Raw genomic sequence first — 18,100 nt, forward strand, 5'->3', positions numbered from 1 at the left:
TCACTTTAAGGTCTACACCTGTTGTATTCGGCGAATATGACAAATAACATTTGATTTGATAATATTTAGTATAGTTTTATCTAAAAAAGATAACTTTAATGTTTTACCATTTTTGTTCTTATGAAAGTCACTGAGGAGGATGGTCAACCCCTTCCTCCTCTGAGGAGCCTCCACTGAACTACACCCATTGGACAGGACGCCTCAAGCAACTATGGTGGATGCATAACCAGGCCAGCCCAGTGCAGCTTGGCTTAGATCAGTAGTGTGGAAAGGGTATAAAGGGGAGGCTCTTACCGGATGGCCTCTTTCCCCCTGAATTCCGGAGAGACGGGCTCGACAGACTCATCCACTCCTGGGGCCCCGTTCACCTCTGTCTCGTACACAGAGCTCACCTCGACGTAGCGTTTACTGCGCTTGGACCAATAGGATGGCTTCATGAAGTATACCAGGGAGCGCCGCATGCCAAACTCACCTGCACAAAGGATACAAGAATACGGAAGGTCATTTGAGATAAATAGACAGGTCGCTCTTTAAAAAAATGTACGAAATTAAGACCAAACTGTATGAGTAAAGGATGAATGAAATCAATACTTCCTTCATGTGTTGAGAAGAGAGGAGAAGTCAAAACAGTACCTGGTAGAACCTGGTCCAGGTAGACAGCCAGCAGCAGGTAGAGTATACAGTCCAGGACGAGCATGAGAAGGGGGGCGTAGAGGGGATGGGGGCCGTTGGCCAGGGTAGCAAACACAGCTCCGCCCCCCTGAGCCTCCAGGTACACCACCTAGACACACAGAGAATAGAACAGAATAGCTTTATTACATGGGGGTGGTCTCGGTAAACATTGCACACTGTCTTGGACAACCTTGACAATAAAATGTTGGGCAATTCCATGGTAGCATGCTGATGCTGTGAGTCCGGTTTTTCATTTTAAAATGTATGTCAAACAAAAACCAACGATTGCAAAGTTAAACAAACCATACAACTTTATGCACAAGAATAACTTAACAGATTTACTTGAACAGATTTGCAGATGCAGTTTGGTAACAGAATTACGGTTTGTGCTGTTTGTTCTGTGATTCTGTTACTAGACTTTGCACCGTTTCACCACAGAAAATGTGCGCTTCTATTGGCAAAGTCCAGGTAGTCGCTCCCTGTTTCGGTCTGTTTAATCCCGTTTGGTACTTAATGAACACGACACGGGCGTTGACTGTGTTGGTTACCTGGGCAATGCCGATGGAGAATGCGCTGGGGGACAGCAGACAAAGAACCCAGACCAGCGGCTGGGGGAAGTCCTTCATCAGGACAGTGAACAGGGACAGGCAGCCGAAAACCACAGTCAGCATTGAGCCCACCGTACTGGCAAACTTGGGCTTCTTAAACAGAGGGGTCAGCATGAAGGAGAAGAAGATCTGGGGAAGGATAAAATACAAGAGTTTAAAGAGGTAGTTCACTGAGGTTTGAAAATCAGATGGAACATTCTAGGTAAGTAAAAAATAACCTACACTTAAAAAAAGTGAACAATCCCTTTGTTATGGCCTGTCACAACCAATGCGAGTCAACCAAATGCAGCGTCAAATCTATTGGTAGAGTGGAGTTAAAACCTAACAGCATCCTATGGTAACTGAAATTAAGAAGTCAATTTCAGATCAAATCCGTGACACACATGGCACATTAAATAGAAATCTTGGCCTTAAAACATTTTCAGACATCTTTCCTCTGACACGCACATAAAAGTGTCTGCTAAATATAAATCAACTCAGCGAAAAAATAATTGTCCCTTTATCAGGACCCTCTCTTTCAAAGATAATTCATAAAAATCCAAATAACTTCACAGATCTTCATTGTGAAAGGTTTAAACACTGTTTCCCATGCTTGTTCAATGAACCATAAACAATTAATGAACATGCACCTGTGGAACGGTCATTAAGACACTAACAGCTTACAGACGGTAGGCAATTAAGATCACAGTTATGAAAACTTAGGACAGTAAAGAGGCCTTTCTACTGACTCTGAAAAACACCAGAAGAAAAATGCCCAGGATCGCTGCTCATCTGCGTGAACGTGCCTTAGGTATGCTACAAGGAGCATGAGGACTGCAGATGTGGCCAGGGCAATAAATTGCCATGTCCGTACTGTGAGACGCCTAAGACAGTGCTACAGGAGACAGGACAGACAGCTGATCGTCCTCGCAGTGGCAGACCACGGTAACAACACCGCATAGGATCGGCACTCCGAACATCACACCTGCGGGACAGGTACAGGATGGCAACAACAACTGCACGACTTACCAGGAACGCACAATCCCCCCATCAGTGCTCAGACTGTCCGCAATAGGCTGAGAGAGGCTGGACTGAGGGCTTGTAGCCTGTTGTAAGGCAGGTCCTCACCAGACATCACCGTCGCCTATGGGCACAAACCCACCGTCGCTGGACCAGACAGGACTGGCAACAAGTGCTCTTCACTGACGAGTCGTGGTTTTGTCTCACCAGGGGTGATGGTCGGATTCGCGATTGTTGTCGAAGGAATGAGCGTTACACGAGGCCTGTACTCTGGAGTGGGATCGATTTGGAGGTGGAGGGTCCATCATGGTCTGGGGCGGTGTGTCACAGCATTATCGGACTGAGCTTGTTGTCATTGCAGGCAATCTCAACGCTGGTGCGTTACAGGGAAGACATCCTCCTCCCTCATGGATACCCTTCCTGCAGGCTCATCCTGACATGACCCTCCAGCATGACAAGCCACCAGCCATACTGCTCGTTCTGTGCATGATTTCCTGCAAGACAGGAATGTCAGTGTTCTGCCATGGCCAGCAAGAGCCCGGATCTCAATCCCATTTAGCACGTCTGGGACCTGTTGGATCGGAGGGTGAGGGCTAGGGCCATTCCCCCAGAAATGTCCGGGAACTTACTTTGATTTTAACCCCCCTTTGTTCAGGGACACAATATTCAATTTCTGTTAGTCACATGTCTGTGGAACTTGTTCAGTTTATGTCTCAGTTGTTGAATCTTGTTATGTTCATACAAATATCTACACATGTTAAGATGCTGAAAATAAACACAGTTGACAGTGAGGGACGTTTCTTTTTTTTCTGAGTTTATATACAGTGCTTTCAGAAAGTATTTAACCTCGAGGTATTTTGTTGTGTTACAGCCTGAATTCAAATGGATTCAATAGTCTCCCCCCCCCCCCATCTACACACAATACCCATGATGACAAAGTGACATGTTGATTATTTTTTATTTGCACATTTATTGAAAATGAAACTACAGAAATATCTAATTTACATAAGTATTCACACCCCTTGGTCAATACATGTTAGAATCACCTTTGGAAGTGATAACAGCTGTTCTTCAAGCTCTGTCAAGATGTTTGTTGATCATTGCTAGACAGCCATTTTCAAGTCTTGCCATAGATTTTCAAGCTGATTTAAGTCAAAGGTGTAACTAAGCCACTCAAGAACATTCAATGTCATATTGGTATGCAACTCCAGTGTATATTTGGCCCTGTGTTGTTTTAGGTTATTTTCCTGCTGAAAGGAGAATTTGTCTCCCAGTGTCTGTTAGAAAGCAGACTGCACCAGGGTTTCCTCTAGGATTTTGCCTGTGCTTAGCTCTATTCCATAAATATTTTTATTAAAAAAACTCCCTAGTCATTTCCGATGACAAGCATACCCATAACACGATGCAGTCACCACCATACTTGAAAATATGATGAGGGGTACTCAGTGATCCGTTTCATTTTCCCCAAACAAAACCCTTGTATTCAGGACAAGTTCATTTTGTTGCAATTTTTTTAGCAGTTTTACTTTAGTGCCTTGTTGCAAGTTTAGGAATATTTGTATTCTGTTGGCTTCCTTCTTTTCACTCTGTCGTTTAGGTTAGCATTGTGGAGTAACTACAATGTTGTTGATCCATCCCCAGTTTTCTCCTATCACAGCCATTAAACTCTGTAACTGTTTTAAAGTCACCATTGGCCTCATGGTGAAATCCCTGGGCGGTTTCCGTCCTCTCCGGCAACTGAGTTAGGAGGGACGCCTGTATCTTTGTAGTGACTGGGTGTATTGATACACCATCCAGAGTGTAATTAATAACAACTTCACCATGCTCAAGGGGACAGTCAATATCTTTTTTTTTTTTTTACCCATCTACCAATAGGTGCCCTTCTTTGCGAGGCATTGGAAAACCAAGTTGGTCTTTGTGGTTGAATCTGTGTTTGAAATGTACTGCTCGACTGAGGGACCTTGTAAATAATTGTATGTACGTGGTACAGAGACGAAGTAGTCATTCAAAAATAATGTTAAACACTATTATTGCCTTACAGAGTGAGTCCATGCAACTTACTACGTGACTTGTTAAGCACAATTTTACTCCTGAACTTATTTAGCATTGCCATAACAAAGGGTTTGAATACTTATTGACACATGACAATTCAGCTCTTCATTTTTAATTAATTTGAACATTTCTAAAAACATAATTCCACTTTGACATTATGGGGTATTGTGTATAGGCCAGTGACACAAAATCTCAATTTAATCAATTTTCAATTCAAGCGGTAATAAGAAAATCTGGATCATATTTTCACCCATCAGGCTCTATTCTCAATTTAAACATTGTCTTTACTAACATATCAAATTAGTTTAGATTTAGAATGGCCCATTATCAAATGGGCAGGAACAGTGGTAAGAGAAAAAGACATCATCCGTATGCATTCGATTAGCAAATGGCGGCCACTTTCCCGCCAGTTCGTTTCACTCATGTCGGGTAGTCTACTCCACAGGTGATATTCTGCCTAAACTATGTATGCCATGGACTCTCCAACCCTGTTCATTCAGCTACCCAGTGCTTAATTTGGGAAACCAAGTGAAATCAGTTTGAGAACATTAATAGTATGATGTTTTCACAACAAAACATATTTAATTAACCTGTTGTCAGACTCTCTCTCTGCGCACCGGAGAAAGGAATGAAAGAGAGAAGGGAGAAGAAAACGCTCGGTGGTGAGATATATAGGCCTGCATTGCAGTTCTTGACACAAATTGGTGCGCCTGGTACCTACTACAGTACTACCCCACATTCAAAGGCTCTTACATTTCTTTCTTGCCCATGCACCCCCTGAATGGCAGACATACACAATCCATGTCTCAATTGTCTCAAGGCTTAAATAACCTTCTTTAATTGGTCTCCTCCCCTTCATCTACACTGATTGAAGCAGATTTAACAAGTGACATCAATAAGGGATCATAGCTTTCACCTGGTCAGTTTGTAATGGAAAGAGCAGGTGTTCTTAATGTTTTGTATACTGCACGTACACTGCTTTCGGAAAGTATTCAGACCCCTTGACTTTTCCACATTCTGGTAGGTTACAGCCTTATTCAAAAATAAATGAAGTTGTTTTTTCCCTCATCAATCTACACACAATACCGCAATAACAACAAAGCAAAAACAGGTTTAGAAATGCTACCAATTTATAATAAATAAACTGAAATAATTAAGTATTCAGACCCTTTACTCAGTACTTTGTTGAAGCGCCATTGGCAGCGATTACAGCCTCAAGTCTTCTTGGGTATGATGCCACCAGCTTGGCACACACCTGTATTTGGGGAGTTTCTCCCATTCTTCTCTGCAGATCCTCTCAAGCTCTGTGAGGTTGGATGAGGAGGGTTGCTGCACAGCTATTTTCAGGTCTCTCCAGAAATGTTCGATCAGGATTAAGTCCGGGCTCTGGCTGGGCCACTCAAGGCCATTGAGACTTGTCCCGAAGTCACTCCTGCGTTGTCTTAACTGTGTGCTTAGGGTTGTTGTCCTGTTGGAAGGTGAACCTTCACCTCAGTCTGAGGTCCTGAGAGCTCTGTAGCAGGTTTTCATCAAGGATATCTCTGTACTTTGCTCTGTTCATCTTTCCCTCAATCCTGACTAGTCTCCCAGTCCCTGCCTCTGAAAAACATCCCCACAGCATGATGCTGCCACCACCATGCTTCACCATAGGGATGGTGCCAGGTTTCCTCCACACGTGACGCTTGGCATACAGGCCAAAGAGTTAAATCTTGGTTTCATCAGACCAGAGAATCTTGCTTCTCTGAGAGTCTTTAAGTGCCATTTGGCAAACTCCAAGAGGGATGTCTTGTACTTTTACTGAGGAGTGACATCCATCTAGTCACTCTACCATAAAGGCATGATAGGTGGAGTGCTGCAAAAACGGTTGTCCTTCTAGAACAGGGTTGGGCAATTCCAGTCCTGATTGGTGCCACAGTTTTGCCCCAGCTAACACACCTGACTCCAATAATCACCTAATCATGATCTTCAGTTTAGAATGACATTTGATTAATCAACTGTGTTTGCTAGGGATGGAGAAAAAGTGTGACACCAATCAGGCCCTCGAGGACTGGAGTTGCCCACCCCTGTTCTAGAAGGTTCTCCCACCTCCACAGAGGGACTCCGAAGCTCTGTCAGATTGACCATTGGGTTCTTGGTCACCTCCCTGACCAAGGCCCTTCTCCCCGACTGCTCAGTTTGACCAGGCAGCCAGCTCTAGGAAGAGTCTGGGTGGTTCCAAACTTCTTCCAATTAAGAATGATGGAGGCCACTGTGTTCTTGGGGACCCTCAATGCTACTGTTAGATAACATTTGCTAGCTAATGTTAGCTGGCTGGCTCGCTAGCTAACATTACGTGTATGATCTGTGTAGTAATATTATTTGTATCTCAGAAAGCCATTTGCATTGCTAGTCATAACCTAATGTTAGCTAGCTAGCTAACATTGAACTTAGTTAGCTTTAGCTACCTGCAGATTCATGCATAGTAGCTAACTATGACAATCAGTTTGTATTGCCAGTAGTTATGGTTGGGATTATTGCCGCATTCAAAACAACTGGGAACTCATGAAAAAAAACGAGCTCTGACTGGGATTTTTTTTGTGTGTGTGATGTCATCCAACTCAGAATCTTGGGCCTCATTATAGAGTCCCGACTTTCCAACCCGAAGAGCACTGATGTCATGATTTGACCTCGTATTTTTCCAAGTTCCCAGTTGTCTTGAAAGCACCATTAGGTTCATTGTTTATCTAGCTACATGTCTAAACAAAAGACTCCTTCGCCAGATGACATGACCCACCAAGTTGGCCAGGTGTGATTACGGTCATCTATTGTATTTCATGAACATGTCTAGACAATAGTGACACTTAACTAGATGTGGCTGGGGGGTGGTTATAGCACTTCTTTCACATGACCCATCAATTTAGACAAGTGTGTCTGGGTAAGAATCATCTAATAAATATAACATATTTACATGGACACTTTCTATTTTTGATATTGCTACTATGCAAATAACCATTTCACTGTATCATTTACACCTTTTGCATCTGAGCATGTGAAAAATAAACTTAGATTTTCTTTGATATAATTGTGTGTTTACCAGAGATGGTAAAGTGAAGAACATGACCTGCCCAAAAGTCAGATTAGGACACAGGCCAAGGACTAGATGAAGTGTATTTTTGCTACTACTTATCACTTTTAGTATTTAAATCTTTGGTTGTTTACAAACTACTCACTATGTTTAGCACATGGCCTTACATGTGAATTCTTAAAAAGATGGGTGGGGCTAAGGCTTAAGAGGGTGTGAACAATGATGAATGGGTATAGACAAAGAAGAGCTCTCCAGAAGGTGTACCCAAACATTCAAGGGCCATTTTCTCATAAGTGGAGTTACAAGTTAATCAACTTTCAAAGCATAACTGCAGTGTATGATATACCATTTTTCAGCTCTGAGTCTCTACTTTTATCCAATGTAAAAAACACTTTCAAATGTTGCTACAAAGGACCGAATCAAGCCAGTCGGTGTCACACATACAAACACCCACACCAGTGGCGGTCGGTGCCATTTAAGATGAGGAAAGATTATACAGTTGAAGTCAGAAGTTCACATACACCTTAGCCAAATACATTTAAACTCAGTATTCACAATTCCTGACATTTAATCCTAGTAAAAAATCCCTGTTTAGGTCAGTTAGGATCACCACTTAATTTTAAGAATGTGAAATGTCACAATAATAGTAGAGAAAATTATTTATTTCAGCTTTTATTTCTTGCATCACATTCCCAGTGGGTCAGAAGTTTACATACACTCAATTAGTATTTGGTAGCATTGCCTTTAAATTGTTTAACTTGGGTCAAACGTTTCTTGTAGCCTTCCACAAGCTTCCCACAATAAGCTGGGTGAATTTTGGCCATTCCAGAGCTGGTGTAACTGAGTCAGGTTTGTAGGCCTCCTTGCTCACACACACCTTTTCAGTTCTGCCCACAAATGTTCTATGGGATTGAGGTCAGGGCTTTGTGATGGCCACTCCAATACCTTGACTTTGTTGTCCTTAAGCCATTTTGCCACAACTTTGGAAGTATGCTTGGGGTCATTGTCTATTTGGAAGACCCATTTGCGACCAAGCTTTAACTTCCTGACTGATGTGTTGAGATGTTGCTTCAATATATCCATATAATTTTCCTTCCTCACGATGCCATCAATTTTGTGAAGTGCACCAGTCCCTCCTGGAGCAAAGCACCCCCACAACATGATGCTGCCACCCCCGTGCTTCACGGTTGGGATGGTGTTCTTCGGCTTGCAAGCCTCCCCCTTTTTCATCCAAACATAATGATGGTCATTATGGCTAAACAGTTTTATTTTTGTTTCATCAGACCAGAGGACATTTCTCCAAAAAGTACCATCTTTGTCCCCATGTGCAGTTGCAAACTGTAGTCTGGCTTTTTTATGCCGGGTTTTGGAGCAGCGTCTTCTTCCTTGCTGAGCGGCCTTTCAGGTTATGTCGATATAGGACTCATTTTACTGTGATATAGATACTTTTGTACCCGTTTCCTCCAGCATCTTCACAAGGTCCTTTGCTGTTGTTCTGGGATTGATTTGCACTTTTCGCACCAAAGTACGTTTATCTCTGGGAGACAGAACGCGTCTCCTTCCAGAACGGTATGACAGCTGCGTGGTCCCATGGTGTTTATACTTGCGTACTATTGTTTGTATAGATGAACGTGGTACCTTCAGGTGTTTGGAAATTGCCCCCAAGGATGAACCAGACTTGTGGAGATCTACATTTTTTTCCCTGAGGTCTTGGCTGATTTCTTTTGATTTTCCCATGATGTCAAGCAAAGAGGCACTGAGTTTGAAGGTAGGCCTTGAAATATATCACAAAGGCTACACCTCCAATTACTCAAATTATGTCAATTAGCCTATCAGAAGCTTCTAAAGCTGACATCATTTTCTGGAATTTTCCAAGCTGTTTAAAGGCACAGTCAACTTAGTGTATGTAAACTTCTGACCCAATGGATTGTGATACAGTGAATTATAAGTGAAATAATCTGTTAGTAAACCATTGTTGGAAAAATGACTTGTGTTATGCACAAAGTAGATGTCCTAACCAACTTGCCAAAACTATAGTTGGTTAACAAGAAATGTGTTTTAGTGGTTGAAATACGAATTTAATGACTCCACCTATATATGTAAACTTTTGACTTCACTGATATTTTTTTCATGAACATGGCCTTATATCTATTACATCATATTGGATGCTGTGTCGTGCCAGAATCAGATTTTAGCTAAGTAACATAGATAGATAAGATGTTATTTTCATCATATGCTTGTGAGATACTTGTCATTAAATGGTGCCCTTTGGAATATAGGGTTGGCAGTGCATTTTCCCTCTCTGTGATAGGGCTTAGCAACTTGGGCCAGAGGGGAGAGGTCAGGCTTGTCTTCATAAGTCAATGTATCTGTTAAACCATGTTGCTATGTAGAATATCAGAAGGGGAGGAGGACAGAGTGGAACGTTGTTTTCTCATGGGAATATGTCTGTAACTATTCCTAAACCAGTGACGGGATGGCGTTATAATGGGGAACCAGTTAGTTATCTCATACAATGTCTGTACGCCAGTCACTCCCTACTTTTCTCATAGGGGAAGGAGTTTGGCAGTGTTTGGAACCATTGTATTTCCCCTCTGAGGTTGCCCTTACTTTGACCTAGTATTTGACCTAAGAGGCTAACTGTCTGATTTTGAATTTGTCCAGGTTTGGAGTATCTAGAAATGACAATTGATATATATGCCATTGGATGAGGTAATGTTTTGGTAGACAGTGAAGTATCAAGCATGAGATTGAAACCTTGTCTTGGGAGATCAAACTGAACGATGATTTATAGCTGATAGGATACTCTCTTTCGGGTAAAGGTTCTTTGTAAGTTGAGAGGGGTGTATCTTGGCTATAAATGAAACTAAGAATTGTTTTGTAAGCACTCTCAGAGAATTCATTTATAGACCTGATTGATCTGAGAGTAAAAAAGGCTTTGGTAAAGCTTGTATATACACTGCCAAAAAATAAAGGGAACACTTAAACACAACTCCAAGTCAATCACACTTCTGTGAAATCAAACTGTCCACTTAAGAAGCAACATGATTGACAATAAATCCACATGCTGTTGTGCAAATGGAATAGACAACAGGTGGAAATTATAGGCAATTAGCAAGACACCCCCAATAAAGGAGTGGTTCTGCAGGTGGTGACCACAGACCACTTCTCAGTTCCTATGCTTCCTGGCTGATGTTTTTTGTCACTTTTGAATGCTGGCGGTGCTTTCACTCTAGTGGTAGCATGAGACGGAGTCTACAACACAAGTGGCTCAGGTAGTCAGCTCATCCAGGATGGCACATCAATGCGAGCTGTGGCAAGAAGGTTTGCTGTGTCTGTCAGCGTAGTGTCCAGAGCATGGAGGCGCTACAGGAGACAGGCCAGTACATCAGGAGACGTGGAGGAGGCCGTAGGAGGGCAACAACCCAGCAGCAGGACCGCTACCTCCGCCTTTGTGCAAGAAGGAGCAGGAGGAGCACTGGCAGAGCCCTGCAAAATGACCTCCAGCGCCACAAATGTGCATGTGTCGCTCAAACGGTCAGAAACAGACTCCATGAGGGTGGTATGAGGGCCGACGTCCACAGGTGGGGGTTGTGCTTACAGCCCACACCGTGCAGGACGTTTGGCATTTGCCAGAGAACACCAAGATTGGCAAATTCGCCACTGGCGCCCTGTGCTCTCACAGATGAAAGCAGGTTCACACTGAGCACGTGACAGACGTGACAGTCTGAGACGCTGTGGAGAACGTTCTGCTGCCTGCAACATCCTCCAGCTACCGGTTTGGCGGTGGGTCAGTCATGGTGTGGTGGCATTTCTTTGGGGCCGCACAGCCCTCCATGGGCTCGCCAGAGGTAGCCTGACTGCCATATGGTACCGAGATGAGATCCTCAGACCCCTTGTGAGATCATATGCTGGTGCGGTTGGCCCTGGGTTCCTCCTAATGCAAGACAATGCTAGACCTCATGTGGCTGGAGTGTTCAGCAGTTCCTGCAAGAGGAAGGCATTGATGCTATGGACTGGCCCGCCCGTTCCCCAGACCTGAATCCAATTGAGCACATCTGGGACATCATGCTCGCCTCATCCACCAACGCCACGTTGCACCACAGACTGTCCAGGAGTTGGCGGATGCTTTAGTCCAGGTCTGAGAGGAGATCCCTCAGGAGACCATCCGCCATCTCATCAGGAGCTGCCCAGGCTGTTAGGGAGGGATTACAGGCACGTGGAGGCCACACACACTACTGAGCCTATTTTGATCTGTTTTAAGGACATTACATCAAAGTTGGATCAGCCTGTAGTGTGGTTTTCCACTTTAATTTTGAGTGTGACTCCAAATCCAGACCTCCATGGGTTGATAAATTTGATTTCCATTGATAATTTTTGTGTGATTTTGTTGTCAGCACATTCAACTATGTAAAGAAAAAAGTATTTAATAAGAATAMTTCATTCATTCAGATCTAGGATGTGTTATTTTAGTGTTCCCTTTATTTTTTTGAGCAGTGTATATTAAAGATGGAATATATAATTTAACTCTGACTTGTGTGTGGTTGGCTCTCTCTCTCTCTCTTTATTGAGTAATACAGGAAATTACCACGACAACTGTCATTCATATTCCCTTCAAATTGTATTGGTTACATACACATATTTAGCAGATGTTATTGCGAGTGTAGAGAAATGTTTGTTCCTTGCTCCAACAGTGCAGTAATATCTAACAATTCACAACAATACACACATAATGGAATGAAGAAATATAAATATTAGGACAAGCAATGCCGTAGTGGAATAGACAAAAATACAGTATATACATATGAAATGACTAAAGCAATATATAAACATTATTAAAGTGACTAGTGTTCCATTATTAAAGTGAGCAGTGATTCCATGTCTATGTATATAGGGCAGCACCCTCTAAGGTGCAGGGTTGAGTAACCAGGTGGTAGCCAGCTAGTGATCATGTACTGGCCTAAACGTATGTAATGTCGATAGCTTTAGGCTACTACATGATACTCAAATTTTCCCTGAACCCATCATGAGGCTGCTACAACCTAGCCTATGAATGAAAGTTTACAGCGTATGTGCACAGGTTGAAAGAATTTTGAGTAATCAAGGCAACAGACAGTGGTGACACATTCATAAATGCCTTGCACACTATTGCCTGCATCTAGTTGATCTATGGTGTAATCATTAGTTCAACAGTTCCAAATGTGAGTTTCTATTGGACAAATTCAGGTATGTTTATTCCCGTTTTGTTAAGATATTTTTCTCAACAGAATCGGCGAAATGAATACACCCCTGATCGCACGCAAACACTGTTCACTTTTATAGCAGCAGTTCTTGACTTGGGCAAGAGCTCTCCGGAGCGGAATACTGGAACTTCAAATGTTCTACTGCTTGAGCTCCTGTTCCTCTTATAGAATATTAGCTCAAAAGTATAGTGTAGTTCCTGCACCTAAATATAAACAGTACCGACACCCAAAAAGAGTACCGGAACACCCTCACACCTCCTCCTCCATGCTTCACGGTGGGAACCACATATGCGGAGACCATCCATTCATCTACTCTGCGTCTTACAAAGACACAGCGGTTGGAACCAAAAATCCCAAATTTGGACTCGAACCAAAGAAAACATTTCCACTGGTCTACTGTCCATTGCTCGTGTATAGAGGTCCTGGAAGGCAGGAAGCTTGGCCCCAGTGATGTACTGAGCCATACGCACTACCCTCTGTAGTGCCTTGCGGTCAGAGGCCGAGTAGTTGCCATACCAGGCAGTGATGCAATAAATATATTTAGATTTGTTTAACACTTTTTTGGTTACTACATGATTCCATGTGTGTTATTTCATAGTTTTGATGTCTTTACTATAATTCTACAATGTAGAAAATAGTAAAAATAAAGAAAAACCCTGAAATGAGTAGGTGTGTCCAAACCTTTGACTGGTACTGTATATTATCTTTTAGAACAGTCTGAACTTCAACTCTGTTCTTCTGTTTCAGGGATTTAATTGAACACACAGTAAATGGCATGTCATGAACCAACCAGGGCTCATTAGAGGTACTCACAGAGGAGATGCCGTAGAGGAAGATGAGGAGGAAGATGACGATGAAGTCACTGTTGGGGAAGAGGGCTGTATAGGTAGCGATGATGGACATGAGGATGGACATGGTGGTGACCAGAGCTGCATACAGCAGGCCCCACGATAGCCTGTTGAAACATCAACACACACACACACACACACACACCTTTGTAGAGAAAAAAAAGCAGATATCGTAACATAAATTATGTAAAAATAGTCCCCTCAGACTCTTATTTTTTAAATTTTACCTTTATTTAACTAGGCAAGTCAGTTAAGAACAAATTCTTATTTTCAATGACGGCCTAGGAACAGTGGGTTAACTGCCTTGTTCAGGGGCAGAACGACAGATTTTTACCTTGTCAGCTCTGGGATTCGATCTTGCAACCTTTCGGTTACTAGTCCAACGCTCTAACCACTAGGCTACCTGCCGCCCTTACGTGGGATGATGTAAAAAGCCTTAATAATGTTATTTCTTTAACAACCTAGCGTTGCACATGGTACGCCAGCCTCCATCATTGAGTCAGTTAACTGTTGGAGGTTCTTTATGGCAATATAGTATAAATGTATACAGCAGTTACTTTAACAAACACAAATCATCCTACTGACCAGAAGGCAGAGTCGTAGAGGCCCATCATGGTCATGGTGTCTTTGAGTCTGTGTTCCTTCTCTGCTGCCACGTTGACGATGAGGAAGGTGATGAAGGGTGTGAAAGCCAGCACCAGGTAGATGGAGATGAGAGCGTGGGGGAACTTTTGGACCTCCACTGACCCTGGCTGGCCCATCATCACCACACGCAGGTGGTCCATCTCACTCCACACTGACCGCTTGGTCTGCATCTGAACACAGGACACAGGCAGGGATCAAGCATTAATATACACTAGACAAAAATATAAACGCAACATGTAAAGTGTTGATCCCATGTTTCAAGAGCTGAAATAAAAGATCCCAGAAATTCCATACACACAAAATGCTTATTTTTCTAGAATTGTGGGTACAAATTTGTTTACATCCCTGTTGGTGAGCATTTCTCATTTGCCAAGATAATCCATCCACCTGACAGGTGTGGCATATCAAGAAGCTGATTAAACAGCATGACCATTACACAGGTGCACCTTGTGCTGGGGACAATAAAAGGCCACTAGCATGTGCAGTTTTGTCACACAACACAATTCCACAGATGTCTCAAGTCGAGGGAGCATGCAATTGGCATGCTGACTGCAGGAATGTCCATCAGAGCTATTGCCAAAGAGTTGAATGTTAATTTCTCTACCATAAGCCGCCTCCAACGTCATTTTAGAGAATTTGGCAGTACATCCACCTTCTTCACCTGTGAGATCATCTGAGACCAGCCACCCGGATAGCTGATGAATCTGAGGAGTATTGCTGTCTGTAATAAAGCCTTTTTGTGGGGAAAAACTCATTCTGATTGGCTGTGCCTGCCACCCGGACAGTTGATGAATCTATGGGTTTGCACAACCGAAGAATTTCTGCAAAAACTGTCAAACCGTCTCAGGGAAGCTCATCTGTGTGCTCGTCGTTCTCACTAGGATCTTGACCTGACTGCAGTTCGGCGTTGTAACCGACTTTAGCAAGCAAATGCTCACCTTCGAATGCCACTGACACGCTGGAGAAGTGTGCTGGTGTGTATGGTGTGGTTGAGTGGTATGCTGATGTCAGTGTTGTGAACAAAGTGCTGGGGAGGGGTTATGGTATGGGCAGGAATAAGCTACGGACAATGAATACAATTGCATTTTAACGATGGCAATGTGAATGCACAGAGATACCGTGACGAGATACTGAGACCCATTGTTGTGTCATTCATCCTCCGCCATCACCTCATGTTTCATCTTGATTATGCACGGCCCCATGTCGCAAGGATCTGTACACAGTTCCTGGAAGTTGAAAATGTACCAGTTCTTCCATGGCCTGCATACTCACCAGACATGTCACCCATTGAGCATGTTTGGGAAACCCTGGATCCACGTGTACGACAGCGTGTTCCAGTTCCCGCCAATATACAGAAACTTACCACAGCCATTGAAGTACAGTGGGACAAAATTCCACAGGCCACAATTAACAGCCTGATCAAATCTATTCGAGGTCTACCGACTAAATCGGCATGGCCGATTAATTAGGGCCGATTTCAAGTTTTTATAACAATCGGTAATGTGCATTTTTGGACGCCGATTATGGCCGATTACATTGCATTCCACGAGGAAACTGCGTGGCAGGCTGACCACCTGTTACGCAAGTGCAGCAAGGAGCCAAGGTAAGTTGCTAGCTAGGATTAAACTAATCTTATAAAAACTACCAATCTTCACATAATCACTAGTTAACTACACATGGTTGATGATATTACTAGGTTAACTAGCTTGTCCTGCGTTGCATATACTCAATGTGGTGCCTGTTAATTTATCATTGAATCACAGCCTACTTCGCCAAACAGGGGAATATTTAACAAAAACGCATTCGCGAAATAAGCAAAATCGTTGCACGAATGTACCTAACCATAAACATCAATGCCTTTCTCAAAATCAATACACAGAAGTATATTTTTTTTAAACCTGCATATTTAGTTAAAATAAATTAATGTTAGCAGGCAATATTAACTAGGGAAATTGTGTCACTTCTCTTGAGTTCATTGCACGCAGAATCAGGGTATATGCAACAGTTTGGGCCGCCTGGCTCATTCCAAACAAATTTGCAAGGATTTAACATAATTATGACATAACATTGAAGGTTGTGCAATGTAACAGCAATATTTAGACTTAGGGTTGACACTATATGTATGTATGTATGATATATATATACAGTGGGGAGAACAAGTATTTGATACACTGCCGATTTTGAAGGTTTTCCTACTTACAAAGCATGTAGAGGTCTGTAATTTTTATCATAGGTACAGAAGTGTGATTGACTTGGAGTTACATTGTGTGTTTAAGTGTTCCTTTATTTTTTGAGCAGTGTATATATATAATATACACACACACACACACACACACATACCACCACCACACACACACCTACAAAAATCGGTCAGATTAATCGGTATCGGACTCTTGTTGGTCCTGCCAATAATTGTATGAAAATTTTAAAATCGCGTCATACCTCTAAAATCTATGCAAAGGAGATGTGTCACTGCTGGCTTGAGGCAAACTGTTTATCACACCAGAGACTGACTGTTTTCTGATCCACGCCCCTACTTTAATTTGTTTTTGGTTCTTAAGTATGCCATGACGAACATATGTACAGTGGGGAGAACAAGTATTTGATACACTGCCGATTTTGAAGGTTTTCCTACTTACAAAGACTGTAGAGGTCTGTAATTTTTATCAATAGGTACACTTCAACTGTGAGAGACGGAATCTAAAACAAAAATCCAGAAAATCACATTGTATGATTTTAAGTAATTAAATTGCATTTTATTGCGTGATCATAAGTATTTGATCACGCTACCAACCAGTAAGAATTCCGGCTCTTCACAGACCTGTTGTTTTTCTTTAAGAAGCCTCCCTGTTCTCCACTTCATTACCTGTATTAACTGTGCACCTGTTTGAACTTGTTACCTGTATAAAGACACCCTGTAACACACAACTCAATAAACAGACCTCAAGTCTCTCCACAATGGCCAAGACCAGCAGAGCTGTGTGTAAGGACATCAGGGATAAAAATTGTTAGACCTGCAGCAAGGCTGGGATGGGCTACAGGACAATAAGGCAAGCAGCTTGGTGTAGAAGGCAACAAACTGTTGGCGCAATTATTAGAAAATGGAAGATGTTCAAGATGACGGTCAATTCACCGCTCGGTCGCGGGGCCTCATGCAAGATCTCTCAGCTCGTGGGCAATCAATGATCATAAGGAAGTGAGGATCAGCCCAGAACACAACACGCAGGAACCTGGCTCCAATGACTGAAGAGAGCCTGGACCACAGTCTCAAGAAAACCATTAGTCCACCACGTTTACGCTGTCATGGATTGGAAATCTGCCAGCGCAGTAAGGTCCCCTGCTCAAGCCCAGCCGGCATGTCCAGGCCGTCCCTGAAGTTTGCCAATGACCATTCTGGATGATTCCAGAGGACGAATGGGAGAAAGGTCATTGTGGTCTGAGTGAGACAACAAATAAGCTTTTTGGTCTAAAACTCACTCGCCGTGTTTGGAGTGAAGAAGAAGGGGTTGAGTTACAAACCCAAGAACCCCTCCAACCCGTGAAAGCATGGAGGTTGAAACATAATTCTTTGGGGATGCTTTTGCTCAAAGGTACAGGACGACTGCACCGTATTGAGGGAGGATGGATGCGGGGCCATGTATCGCGAGATCTTGGCAAAAAACCTCCTTCCCTCAGTAAGAGCATTGAAGATGGGTCGTGGCTGGATCTTCTAGCATGACAACGGACCCGAACACAACAGCCAGGGCAACTAAGGAGTGGCTCCGTAAGAAGCATCTCAAGGTCCTGAGTGGCCTAGCCAGTCTCCAGACCTGAACCAAGACCAATAGAAAATCTTTGGAGGGAGCTGAACGTCCGTTATTGCCCACCGACAGCCCCGAAACCTGAAGGATCTGGAGAAGGTATGTATGGAGGAGTGGGCCAAAATCCCTGCTGCAGTGTGTGCAAACCTGGTCAATAACTCTACAGGAA

The 18,100-nt window shown here is 43.0% G+C and overlaps 1 protein-coding gene across 2 annotated transcripts in view; it reads right to left on the reverse strand.

The window, feature by feature from the left end:
* Positions 1-18,100, reverse strand: part of abca5 (ATP-binding cassette, sub-family A (ABC1), member 5) — a 104,075-nt gene that overhangs the window by 52,624 nt on the left and 33,351 nt on the right. For both annotated transcript variants that reach the window (XM_024008176.2, XM_024008175.2), the window contains exons 6-10: positions 14,072-14,301; positions 13,452-13,593; positions 1,221-1,409; positions 634-781; positions 295-472 (exon numbers count right to left, since the gene is read on the reverse strand). In XM_024008176.2, coding sequence (XP_023863944.1) covers positions 295-472; positions 634-781; positions 1,221-1,409; positions 13,452-13,593; positions 14,072-14,301 — 887 coding nt within the window. The remainder of the gene's footprint in view (positions 1-294; positions 473-633; positions 782-1,220; positions 1,410-13,451; positions 13,594-14,071; positions 14,302-18,100) is intronic.

Source organism: Salvelinus sp. IW2-2015, linkage group LG18, assembly GCF_002910315.2.
Source record: "Salvelinus sp. IW2-2015 linkage group LG18, ASM291031v2, whole genome shotgun sequence".
NCBI lineage: Eukaryota > Metazoa > Chordata > Actinopteri > Salmoniformes > Salmonidae > Salvelinus > Salvelinus sp. IW2-2015.